The sequence below is a fragment of the Dryobates pubescens genome, chromosome 4 (genome assembly GCF_014839835.1).
Source record: "Dryobates pubescens isolate bDryPub1 chromosome 4, bDryPub1.pri, whole genome shotgun sequence".
NCBI lineage: Eukaryota > Metazoa > Chordata > Aves > Piciformes > Picidae > Dryobates > Dryobates pubescens.
Window position 1 is genome coordinate 38,374,520 of NC_071615.1, and position 13,725 is coordinate 38,388,244.

Genomic DNA, 13,725 nt, shown 5'->3' on the forward strand with positions numbered 1-13,725 from the left:
TTTAACCAGGTTAAGGTATCAGGTACACACAGCCCACCTTATGTCTTTACAGATTACACATTTCATAAACCCCTTTTCTAAAGGCATTTTACCGTCACTGATAGCCTTACATGTTTTAAAAATACCTGCCTTCTTTCCTCAAGTAATTTTCTCAGTCTTTCATGATTCTTTCTACTTTAAGCTCAGCATGAGTCTTATGATCAACCTTGAAGCTTATTCACCTCACTCTTGACTTTAATATAATGCATTGTTGGCTTTTGCCTTTCCTCAATACATTCCTATCATTGCTAACAAGCAGAATTACAACACCAAGAAGAGGACTAAAATGTCTATTTTGTTTGAACACGAATTCTTCCCAGTCTGTCTGCAAAAAACCCACATCATATTTTCCAGATACCCTTGACATTTCTTTTAAGAACAACTAATAATAATAGCATTTTCAAGATGAACATGCATCACAATTATATTATGATAATATGAATAAAATACTATAATGAACTCAATCATTACTCAGTATATTACAGATTTCATATTACAAAAATAATAACGTACATATATAATGAATAATATTGTACTAGGACTAATATAGTTGTAAGTTAATTACACACTGTGTAGCTGATTTAGTTGCATTTAGCTAAGAAGCTGTTCTGAGCTCATTGCAGATTAATTATGTCTTTAGGCATATAGTCCCATTTATAACTGTCTCAGTAGCCATTGCCTAGGCTGCTTTGCAGACCCTTCCTTTACAAAAATGAATGCAACACCCTCCCCCTCAAAACAACAAAATAACCAGTGCCTCCCTCCCTCTCCCCCCACCCCCCCAGCAAAATCCCTGAACACACAAGACTCAAAATCACTACTAGCTAAACAGCAGAAAACTACAGGTTTAATTTTATCATACTTTTGCCCACAAAGTATCCTTTATAATGAAATATCTGCTTAGTAAAGCTGTAATGCCTCATTGCATTTTCCATCATGAAAGTTAACATACATCATCATGATTCCCTAAATGGCTTTATTTTCAAAATCCCTTATAAAAAGGAGGACTTAGGGAATTGTCAAACTCTTCCAATGTTTCTACTTCATGTTTTTCCTGAGTACAGGACACTAGTTTCTTTCCAGTCTTTGATTTGACACTAGAAGAATAATTTTGCATGACAGGAATGGGCAATAAGTGATAGTAAGTGCATGAGCTACTCATAAATCTAAAGGGAGTCTTTCTTTATTCAAGGTATTCAGCATTGTTCCAACCTCATCATGAAAAGTTAAATGACAGAGAGTTTCAAATACCTAAAATGCCTGAATAAAATACCTAGGATTCTAAGGAAAATACCTGTGGATACCTAAGAAAACAAGAGGGGAAGAAGGCAGGTCAAAGTTACACACACTATACTCCTATGCAACTTTTTCAGGTTTACTGTTAAAATGTCAAAGCAGCAATGAAATGCTAGAGTAAATCTCTTAATCATCCTCACTTCCCCTGATTCTGTTTGAAGGGAAGACTGGTGCATCTCACCCAGAGACCTTTGGAAGGAAATATATCTAGTGTGGCTGCTGTGTTCCCCCATTAATAGGGGGAGGCCCAGGCCAAACCAATAACCAGTCTTTTAGGTCATTTTAGGACAAGCATGTGCCAGGAGAGTTCATAGCAGGCGAACAGACTATATCCAGTTTGAATTAAGATTCCCAAACTGCATGTTTTGTAGACAGAAGGGACTCAGCATCAATTGCTACACTCCTACTGAGTCAAATTACTTGCTAATTTAAATATAGCCCACAGAACTCCATTTTCACTGAACCTGACAAAAACCTACAGTGAATTCAGCACAGATCTCAGTATTCTCACTGTGCTGTAAGGGAAACTGCACACACAATTCTAGATTCATGTGTATGATACACACTGTTATTTTCAGCACATAATGGCATACATTCACATTTGAGCATTACAATATAAATAAATAACCAAACAGGTGGAATAATCAAAATTAGTTTAATTTCTTTGTACTTACATAAAACACCTCAGGATACTATACCTTAAAAGCTATGAAACTTTAGTTCTCTGCACGAATGACCTTACAAGTTACATGCAGTACAGTGCATCTCTCTTGCTATGGTACCCTAATACTCCTTATGAGTTGAAGACTGCAATAGCAAGACAGATTTATAAGGTAAACAAAATCCACAGCAGTAGAAAGAACCTAGCTAGCAGGAAATACTATCACTGTTGCAGTTTAGATATTAGCACCAACACTAAGGCTAAGTATTTCTAGTCATGGAATCCACATTCTCTGTACCCAGGGAACAGCAGTGGTGGGTATATTTGCCATACATTATGTTCAACAGTTCTGCAGAAGAATTTCAATAGCAACAAAAGCTGACAAGAGAAAAGGTGGCTCAAATGTGCAAACAGCAAAAGCCTGTACGAGTAACTAATCTGTAAAATGTTACCTTCCACAGATTAAAGATGGTAACTATGGACTAAACTATCAATGACTTTTGGATAAAATAGCATTTCAGGTCTTAAACTGAAACTGCTCTGAACATACTCCTCCTGAAAGAGAGGAAAATTCTCTCTACACATAAAGCAACCACTTCTACAGATTTGGCTACAAGACTGGGGCTGTGATATATAAGTACCAATACTGATATTTAAAAGTTCTATTTACATTCACACACAGATGAATTGGTCATTCCCTTAACCCTTTTTTGCAGGAAGAAAAAGTGATTTGGACTACAGACCAATGATATTATTATGAAAAGTTCTTTCCCTCTCTGGCACAAAAATAATGCAATATATCACAACACTCCATCAGCACATTCAAAGTGCTTATATTCATATCAGTTCAGCAAACCAGTAAATATGAATTTTAGTTACATATACCCATAAATCTCACTCAAATATTTAACTAGCTTTCACCAAATGTCCAGAATTCAACATACACATTTGTTCAGTCATATCCAGGAAAGTGCACAAAATGGTTAAACCAAGTATTTAATTGCATTATTGGATCAGGAAAGTTTAAACACATAGTCAAATGCCACAGTGAACTAGTGTTAAGACATTTTTTCTGCTTAAATTCTGCACTGAGATTTAAACACATTAAAGGGGGCCTAAAAAGCAAATGTCCTCAGGATTTTATCCCATAGGGAAAAAAAAAAAAAGATCCCTTCTAACCACCATGAACAATAAAATGCTATGAGGCTTTGAAATGTCCAAATATGTGCCTACTGAAAAACTAATTCACAGAATTCCTGGAATGGCTCAGGTTGGAAGGGACCTTAGAGATCATCTACTCCAACCTCTCCGCCATGGGCAGGGTCACCTCTCAACTAGACTCAGCTGCTCAAGGCCTCACCTATCCTGGCCTTGAACACCCCCAGGCAGGAGGCATCCACAACTTCTCTGGGCAACCTGTTCCAGAGTCTCACCACCCTTGTACTGAAGAACTTCTTCCTAAGATCCAGTCTGAACATACTTTCTCTCTGCTTAAAACCATTCCCTCTCATTCTATTGCTAGACACCCTTACGAAAGGTCCCTCTCCAGCTTTCCTGCAGGATTCCTTCAGGAATTGGAAGGCAACTCTAAGGTCTTGTCAGAGTCTTCTCTAGGCTGAGCAACTCCAGCTCCCTCAGCCTATCCTCAGAGCAAAGGTGCTCCAGCCTTTGGGTCAACTTTGTGGCCTTCCTTTGGACTTGCTCCAACAGCTCAGTGTCTTTTTTATGATAGGGGCCATCAGAACTAGACACAATATTCAAGGCAGGGTCTCACAAGAACAGGGTAAAGGGGAGGAATCACCTCTCTTGACCTGCTGGCCACACACCACTTGATGCAGCCTAGGATATGATTTCCCTTTTGCAAATTATATCTAGCATAATAAACTTTATTTATTTTTTTTTTAATGAAATGTGCTCCAAAATAAGATGCTGGAACCACATTGTTGGTTACAGGAATAACTCTACTTAGATTCAGGTATTTGTGACTAAAAATTCTGATAGCCAGAGTTTCTACTGATGCTAATGAAATGTTCTATCAGGAGAAAAGCCAAAAATATGGCTTCTGTGTAAGAATGTAAGGAGTTCCAATGAAATCCTAAGCTGATGGCTTAGGGTACAGTAATGGGGAAGCAGACCCATAGTAAGTTCAAATTTATGATTATGAGAATTAAGCGGTCATATTTTTCCCCACTGACAGAATTAGAGGCTCTTAGTGACTGGTTAAGGCTGAAGGATATTAAATCATGACCATACAAATATCTAATTGATAGTGCATTTGGATAGTAACATCTTAGGTGTCACAAAAGTCCATTGTCTTTGGAGTAGACCTTTACAACTTGGTGATAGTAATTTTGCAGAGAACACATAGAGGAATTCAGAAGGAAGGAAGGAATTCAGAAGGAAGGAAGGAATTCAGAAGGGAGGAAGGAATTCAGAAGGGAGGAAGAATTGTGTTATCTGATAGCTGATTTTTTTCTTTTTATTAAACCAACATATAATACCGACTCTTTTCGCAAAGAACTTAAAGAACATTTCCAGCACATTCAGATTATCTTTATTGCCTTAACTAAATACTCTCAAATAATATTTTTGTTGTAGATCATCCAAGTGAGAATATCACCATATTGCTATCAAATCAATTATCGCGTTGTAAAGACTGAATGAAAGTCTGAGGTGTTCTACTTGTCTAAGTTCTGGTTTGGCATTAAAATTCTGTATCTATCGATGCTAGAAATCATTCATAGCAGTAAAAGTTTCAGACTTGCCATGTACAAGTTAGTCGATGGACAAAAACAACAGATGGGACAAGAATCTGGATATCACAGTTGTTTTCCAGGTTACTGTCTTAATTATTGTCCTAGAGTATTCCACTCCTTTTTTCCTTCCAATATGTTCTTGCCTATGTGTTTTTACACGTTTTCAAAGTTTCAGCTGAAGAGACGCTGGAAGATTCTCATATAAGTTCTGTCTCATTTAAGTAGACAGATGTTTTCCACATCTTAAGATCTTGTGTAAATGAAATAGCCTAAGACTAGCTGAAATTTTAAGCCTCAGGAGTTCAATTTTCTTAACAACTCTTGAACCTTTGTATGCAGAAAAGCATCAATAGCAAAGATCCAAAGTAGGCTCAAACCTAAAGCACACACTCAGCTGAACAGCCTAGACAAAGGAAAACCAAACAAGGAATATAAGCCTCTAAGGGACTCTGCTGTTATCCTAAGAGACAGCAATCCTTGCAGTCCTTCTGGCCAGACTATTAGGCAACCCACCCAAGTGTGAACAGAGAGAATGTTTATGTTTTTAACACATATAACAGCTACATGACTTGGTCAAAAATATGAATTAGTTTAAAATTTGAAGGGAATTTGGCCTAAAAGAACAAAATTGAGAAGGAAATCAGAGAGATACCTAATCAGTCATGCATACAGCACATATCCAGTAACACAATGGTTGCTAGTATAATCTTTACAGCTGCTATCTGTAAACACCAACCATTACTGTATCATTTGGCTCACTATTACACCTTGAATACTTTCACTGACACCTGAGAACTGCTTTCATTTTAGAAGGGTCTCTGCTGTTTCATCAGAGGGAAGGCTGCACTGTGCCACACTTTCTCTCTTATTTATTTGCCACTTCATGTAACACTGGCATACTGTCATGAGTATACAGGGGTTGAGTTGGAGGATGTTTCATCTTTGATCAGTTGAGGTTTTGGGTTTTTTTTTTAAGCTTTTGTTTGTTTGTTTTAAAATTCAAGTACTGAACAGAAGAGTTATTACTGAATTTTATGAAAATATTTCTCTATGTTGATAACATGCTACAAAATTGTTTAGTGAAGGGTTGGTTTGGTTATTTTCTTTTTAATACAGACATTGAAAATAGCTAGGATAAAATAAAGCAGATGTACAGGGTTATTACAGTACACAAGCTTGTCTGAAGTAACTCTCCACAGAGACATGTAGGTCCACCATTAATGGTTATCACTGGAATGCCTGAAGTACGTTAAATTATGTTATCCACAGGGAAAAGGCTAACCATGACAAAAATTCTATGCACAAGCCAGCACATTCTGTCTACAGGCAGAGCAGACAGCATTATAAACTCTAATAGTTTAGAACATCAGCAAGCTGGCTGAATGATGCGACATGAGTGAAATTCCATTACTGCAACAACTGCAGAAATGCATTGCAAGCCCACTGTCTAGAATGCAGTCTGTGAAAACATATCATCACTAACATTATTGAACTCTGTCTTTGATGATCCCTGTGATAATATCAACCCACTGCATGAATGAGTGATTATTAAAGCAGGTTCTGTAGATTATGGGGAAAAGAATTTATTTTCTCCAAAATACTTCAGTAATTGTACTAGTCTCTTTTTGACAGTTGGCCTGATGTTTTCTGCCTCTATCATGTCTGTTTATCTGTCCTTCAGTATTATCAGTTCTGCTTGCTGAGATCACCGATCCTATGACTATCCAAGCTAAGCTTCCACTTACAGATGGCCCTACTATATTCTTGCAGAGTTTTTTTTTCTGTTTGGATTTTTCTAGTGGGAGGTAGTTTTGTTTTTTAAACCAAGGATGACTTGACTAATTTAATATACATTCTTCTTGTATATTTAGCTTGTTTCAGTGACTCTAGTATTATCAGGAAGCAGATGGAGTTTCACTCCTGGTATCTTGCCATCTTGACATAATGATGGATGTGAGCACTTGAAAAATCTTTATCTTATCCTGCATTGCTCTTAGATATTTTCTAGCTCCTGCCTTGAAACTGACACACAGCTTGGATTAAGCTTTTTATGACTCTTCCATGCTTTGTGCTTCTATCAGGTTGAACACTGCACATACTGATTCAGCCACTACATCTCATTTTGTTTCTTACTTTTTTCCCTTTGCTTATGCATAATATGGTACATATATTTATGTATATATCAGAGCTCCAAGACTACTGTAGCCTTTTTTTGCTTGAACACACTTTGCACATACACATGCTACTGTCAAATGCTCCTTTTCAACTTGGTGCATCATTTCCCCATCCAGTGGGTAAACTGCCTTCTGCTTGCAGACTATGACAAACTAACCAGATTCGCAGATGAGAGAGAGCACTGAATGACATGCTCAGCTTCAGCAAGGTTTTGTACGCTGTCGTGGTATTCTTGTACTGAAGTTGGGATATGATGGCCTTGATTAGTGGAAAATAACTTTAAAACACAGACTAACTAGATATGTTATCTCACAGGCTAGAAGTCTTGAAGGACATTCAATAGCAGCCTGTAAGTACCTATGACAAAGTTATCAAGATGACAAAATCAGGCTCATCACAGTGGCACACAGCAGCAAGATTAAAGACACTGAACATAAGTTGAAATAAGAGAGATTGAGACTTGATATAAGGAGAAATATCTTCATCATGACAGTCAAGCACCAGAACAGGATGCACATAAGAGATTGTACCATCTCCATTTTTGAAGGTTTGTAAGACCCAAATCGATAAAGCCCTGAACAAAGTGACCTGCTCTCATAGCTGACCCTCCTTAGGAGATTGAAGTAATGACTTCCCTCAAACTTTTCCAACCTGAATTATGGTCCTAAAGCAGCAAGAGTCCCAAGTCAATCACAATTTTATTGACTTTTATTCCCCCAGTTTTTCTAAGTATGCATTGAGATTGTTGGTTGTCAAATACCATTTCTGTCTTACTGTTACAAAATTGATATAGCACGTTCTGTTCATATTAGATTCAAGACTGTGCTTGTTACTCATCAGGAATCTATGAAGACAAGGAGCAATGGGTACAAGTTAGAACACAGGAGGTTCCACCTCAGCATGAAGAAACACTTTATGGTGAGGGTGATGGAGCACTGGAACAGGCTGCCCAGAAAGGTTCTGGAGTCTCCTTCTCAGGAGGCTTTCAAAACCTGCCTGGATGCATTCCTATGAAGCATGCCCTAGGTGCTCCTGCTTTGGCAGGGGGGTTAGACTCAATGTTCTCCACAGGTCGCTTCCAACCCCTAACATTCTGTGAAGCAACGTGCAATATGTTGTAGGTTACCATTAGTGCTCGCAGTGCCTTGGAGAAACAGTAAAATTAAGATGGTGTAATTCCATAATCCCATCGGGTGTAAGTTTCTGCACATAGGCAGGAAGAATCACCTATGAAAAACCCAGATATAAAGTAGTGGTGCTTTGGAGGAGTATCTGAAATTACCAGTGAATCACAATATGAATAAAGAAATTCACACTAATATTAAGAATGATAATTTTGTCTAATAAAAGTATGACCTGTATTAACTCCACTTTTCATTCAGTGCTGATAAGACATCAAAGGCAGCATTGTATTCAATTGGGAGCACTGTGGTTCCAGAGAGATATAGACAAGAAGGAGTAATAGGATTGAATTCTCAGGTTTTATCTGAGCACAGATAAAAGTGACACATGTGATCAGATATCTAGAAAACATTTTCTGCGAGGAAATGCTGAAGAAATTTGAGATAGAGAGCCTACGGTATACAAGACTACAAGATGATCTGATAGATCTCTTAGTAGGCAATAACTAGTTTAACAGAGGAATGGAATAATTTGTTTTCATTCTCCACTCTGTATGGGGCAGAATGACCTGGGCCCGGACTACACCAAGACTATTCAGGTTATATACGGCAAGGAAATTTCAAAGTAAAGACAACAAAGTAATACAGTAAGTCTTCTTCCCTCCCCCCTTTTTTGAGGGGTGGAATTTCTAGAGACAAGCTAGATAAGCATGTCAGGAATTAGCCAAGTGCCACAGACACTACCTTAGGGAGATGAATGGATAGAAGACCCAGTGATTTTCTATGGTTCTGTGAATAATATCGTCAATGATATCAATGCTTTACACTTTCTCTTAGCATAATACTGGAGGCAGTTCTAGTTTTTGTTTTGTTTTGGGTTTTTTTGCTATGGAGTGGTGTGCAGCATGGTGGCACACTGTTGCTTATCAATTCAGCTATTTATCGAAATTTGCATTCGGCACCATGTGCTGAAAACAATTTTGCTTTTATGAAATTAGGTTTACTTTAGTTGTAGCCAAGTTTGAGTATTTTGCCTACCTACAAACATCTTCCTTGTCTTTTGAAGAGTTATTATGAATGCTAATATATGAATTACACAATTTTAGCAAGCCTAAAGTCTAATCTCTGATTTTATTCACTAGCTTTGTCTGATTCATGCCAACAAAACTGAGAAACAGCTATACTATGTATTATCATATATGACAAATTGGGCAGATTTTCTTCCTTTAAAAATTTGATCTGACCATTTTAGAAGCTTTTCTCAATACAATATATTGTATTGTCCGTTCCTGGTACAATTTTCTGGTGCTCACATTAATATTATATGAAGTTGACCGTTATTAAATTAGTGAATTTTTAACTGAAAATTGTCTTCTGCTTGTCCACGGAGGCTGATGTATAGAGCAGAACTTGCTAGCTTCCTGAAGTCTGCAAGAATTTACTTTGTCCTGAACATTACCATGACTGTGCCACTGTATCATTTCAGTTCAAATTTTTTTTTTAAATGCAATTCTGTTTTCTTCCTTTGAAAAATGCTAAAGGATTCTTTGAAGCCTAGCACATTCACAGATGTCTTGGTATCTACTTGGCATTCAATTTCCTGTTTCTGTGCTGTGTCTTTACACATGCTAGTACTCAACATTTTACAAACCATTTTAATTGCACTGTATTAATACATAGGTGTAAAATCTCATCCCTCCTCCCCTTAGTATAACACAATTATTTTCCTTCTTCGTCTGTGAGCTTTAGCTTCAACATTACCTTTAAGAAGCACACTGAATATGTGCAGCTGAGCTGGGTATTTGCTGTTACCGTGGTATGTTTTTTTTTATTGTAACCAGATTTTCCAATTTCTCCACTATTTATGAACTTAATTTTGCACTAATTTTGGTGCACATACTTTGCAATTATGCATTTTTGTATACTAATTTCTGTTATTTCTGTTGCACCTAGTTGTTCTCGGTACTTGCTTTGAACAACAGAGACTAAAATCCAAACTATACAACTCAAAACCAAATTCCTATTAATCAAATGTCTTAACCTTGGGGAGACCTGATTTGTTTTTTTCAGCCTTTGGAACTACATAGTACAGTAAGCAAAGGAATGTTTTTTAAGGAATAGATTGTCTCTACAAGTTGCTGATTGGCACTATGCAAAAATTACAACATTTCCATTCATATGAAAAATTTTCATCAACCACTTAAAATTGAGGCAGAACCTTTTTAAAGTCGAACACAGTGATCAAATAAAATAAGCATGCATCCTTGATATTTTGGATTTACAGTGTTGTATGTAATAATTCCTTCTAAATTCCTTTTCTGTGGCATTCTAAAATAACAGATTGCAGAATTTGATATTCTGTAAAAGTGGATAATGGGAAAACATAGAGAAGCACAAGCTGGGATGCAATTTCCAGGACTCAAAGAGCTTCTTAAAAACCTTTTCCTCATAATTCATTCTAACTGTGAATATCTTCACAAGACAGAACCAAGAAGATATTTGTGAAGTTTTTGTATATTATTCTTTATTATTTAGAACAGTTCTGAAAACATAAAGAATGCCCCTACCCTTTTAAACAGTTTAGATTATGTGAATACTAATGGAAAAGGTTACTTAAAATTCTTATTAAGTGATTAGTTTCCTTTCATAGTTTTAAAGGACCATCATAATGACAATATAAATTTAGTGCCATGATTGCTCATGAACTATTAGGAACAACACAAATATCTTCTTTATAGATGGGAAGGTAGAAGGTCCTGAAAAATAATTCTGGTTTAATGTGTGGAAGTAAATTTATGTAAATTGCTGTCAGTCATCTGTGTATTCATTTCACCAGCAAAGTAACATTATAAATGATCTGTAGCCAACAATTCTTCACTTGCAGACATGCAATGCAAATATTTATTCAAAACAGAAAATCACTTAAGGATAAGCATAAGTCTTACCACACCAATAGAAAAGTAGTTATTGATGATGTTGTAAGGCACTGGGTCTCCTTTCTCATCTTTATCGTTGGGTATTACTTCAAATTTCCACCTGTCCAGCAAAATCTCTGAGCTGTTTTCAATGTCTTTTAAGATCTTTATTAGATTCTCACCTTCATAACCTAGCAAAACATGAAAACAGTTATTTAATCAAGCATAATGAAGTTTCATTCCATTTTCTTTCTCTGCCCAAATGAGTGGTTATATGGGGATCTGAGCAACCTGATCTAGTTGAAGATGTCCCTACTCATGTCAGGGGAGGTTGGACTAGATGACCTTTAAAGGTCTCTTCCAACCCAAACTATTCAATGGTTCTATGGCTTGGAAAAATGAAAGTTATGCATAAAAGACCTGAAAAGTATGAGTGTGAAGTATTGCCAATTTTCCAGCCTATGTCATTAAAAGGAGTACAAATGCAAAACTGATTTCTCCACTCAGCTAATTTAATGTAAACTTAGATTAACTCTACAGATTTCACTTGGTATCATATTTATACTGGAAAAGAATAATTTCATCTTAAAAACTTGTAAATTCTTTGAATTTTCCAAGCAACTAAAGTAGTTATTAAAAACCCTACAATTATTTTTTGCAAAATGTTCTTGCTATGAAATTCATCTTAGGATTTGAATTCATTTCATTTCAAAATGTATGAAGAAAAGTCATACAGTAGGCCTGTCTACCTAAAGTCTGACAAGCGATTGAAAGATTAAAAGATACCTACTTTTTTGTTGTTGAGTGTTTGTATGTGGTTTAGCATAACAAATCCAAAATTTGAACTCTGTAGCTGATGACTTATCAGCAGAACTAGTATTTTTCCATCTTTCAACAATGTATTTATGAGCCTCATCATGCTCTGTAGAGATCTTTTACTTGTGAAGAAGCAGTCGCACGTCTTTAGGCAATCAATTACTAGTAGTACTTCACTACACAGCAGAAAACTTGTTTAGGCATTTCTGAGTATACACAACCTACAGTACACACAAATGGTGTGAGCATTTTACTAAGTGACATTACCAGCTCTGAACGCTATTCAAACTAAATGACTTGTGCTTAGTTTAACACAGTCTTTTTTTGTACACCACAGAAGCGAGGGAAAAGTAACACACACAAAAAACTCTGGGTTGAGGTAACAGTTTACTGATTAAATGAGATAATAATTCAATGCACAATTACCTTAGCCTATCTGCAGAAAAAGCATAGCAGAAAGCAGCAGCAAGCAAGCTAAAAACCCAAGCCAGGGAGCTACTCCCTGCCCATCACTCCCTGTCCCACTGCCACCTCAGCAGAAGAGAGCCAACACCCAAAACCCCCGAACCCAAAAGCAGCAACCAGAACAAGAAACCTCTCATGTTACAATCTGAACTTCAGGTCTCACAATACTTTGCTCCAGCCAGCACTTTCATTTTGAAGCTGGCATGAGACAAGATGGTTTTGAGTAACAGCAGCAAATATTCAACATAACCCATGACAATACTGAAGATCTGAGAACTCATTCCTTCCTCAAATCAGAAACAAATTTTCATATACAAGCAATACGTACTTCCTGAGTCATTACCAGTTTTAGCAAGAAAAGCTATTCAAAGCCTCCCTGCTCAAAAAGCCATTGCTAATGTATTTCTTTTTTGATTGTATAGTAGGTTTTTGTTAGTTGCTGCAAACCACCACTTAGCAGCAGCATGCACAATGCCATTTGTTTGCATGAGATCACACATCAGCAATTTAGTTTCTGTAAGCTCTGTCTTCTCTCCCATCTATAGATGTTACAGAAAATCTGTGTTATTGCATTGTTTACCACAAAGTAACTGGGCAAAGAATGATGAAAGCCAGAATATTTTCATACTGTCTTTTCCTACTTCAGATCAAATCATGCAAAAGGAAGGCAAATAAATAAAAATGAGTGGAATGACTGATCTTGACTAATGTAATTGAATTGCCTCATAGATGACCCTGCTTAGAACAGGATTTTGGACTAGTAGCTTCCTATGAATCCTTCTCCTTTCCAACCTGAATTACACTATGATTCTATGAACTGTTCAAAAAGTGCAAAAATGCTGATTTCATTGGGTTTTGTTTGGTCAGTTTAGGTTTCTCCCCACCATCAGTATGCAAATAAACAATCACCAGTCATGACAGAAAATAAAGAAGGTTCTGAAATGATTTGACAGAACATCATGCTTTCAAAAAGTTCTACAGCATGGAAACTACTGAGAATTTGCTAAAGACTACCCGGTTACAAGGCAGACATCTAGAAAGAAAACTTGCTATCAAAGAATCGCAGAATGTTTGGTGTTGGAAGGGACCTCAAAAGATTGTCCAGCCCAACCACCCTGCCAGAGCAGGACCACCTACACAGTAGGTCACACAGGAAGGCATCCAGGCAGGTTTTGAATGTCTCAGAGAAGGAGACTCCACAATCTATGTTGGCTGCTTGTTCCAGTGTTCTGACACCCTCACAGTGAACATTGCTATCATGACACAAAAGAAGGAAGAGATATCTACAAAGACCGAGAAGTTCCAAACACACAACATATCAACTGAAACAACTGGCTGTGAGCCCACAAACTGACATGCTTTCTATCAGAGACTAAGACTTGCCTAAAATTTTCTTTTTTGTCTCCTTCAAGTTACCCTGCAATGCAAATCCTGAATGGAAATAAGTCATTGGAAGAGCTAAAAGGCAGGCTCCATAGATG

General features: G+C 37.0%; 1 protein-coding gene across 8 annotated transcripts in view; it reads right to left on the minus strand.

Moving 5' to 3' along the window:
- Positions 1-13,725, minus strand: part of DGKB (diacylglycerol kinase beta) — a 350,303-nt gene that overhangs the window by 182,223 nt on the left and 154,355 nt on the right. For all 8 annotated transcript variants that reach the window (XM_054161138.1, XM_054161140.1, XM_054161144.1 and 5 more), the window contains one exon: positions 10,994-11,154. In XM_054161138.1, coding sequence (XP_054017113.1) covers positions 10,994-11,154 — 161 coding nt within the window. The remainder of the gene's footprint in view (positions 1-10,993; positions 11,155-13,725) is intronic.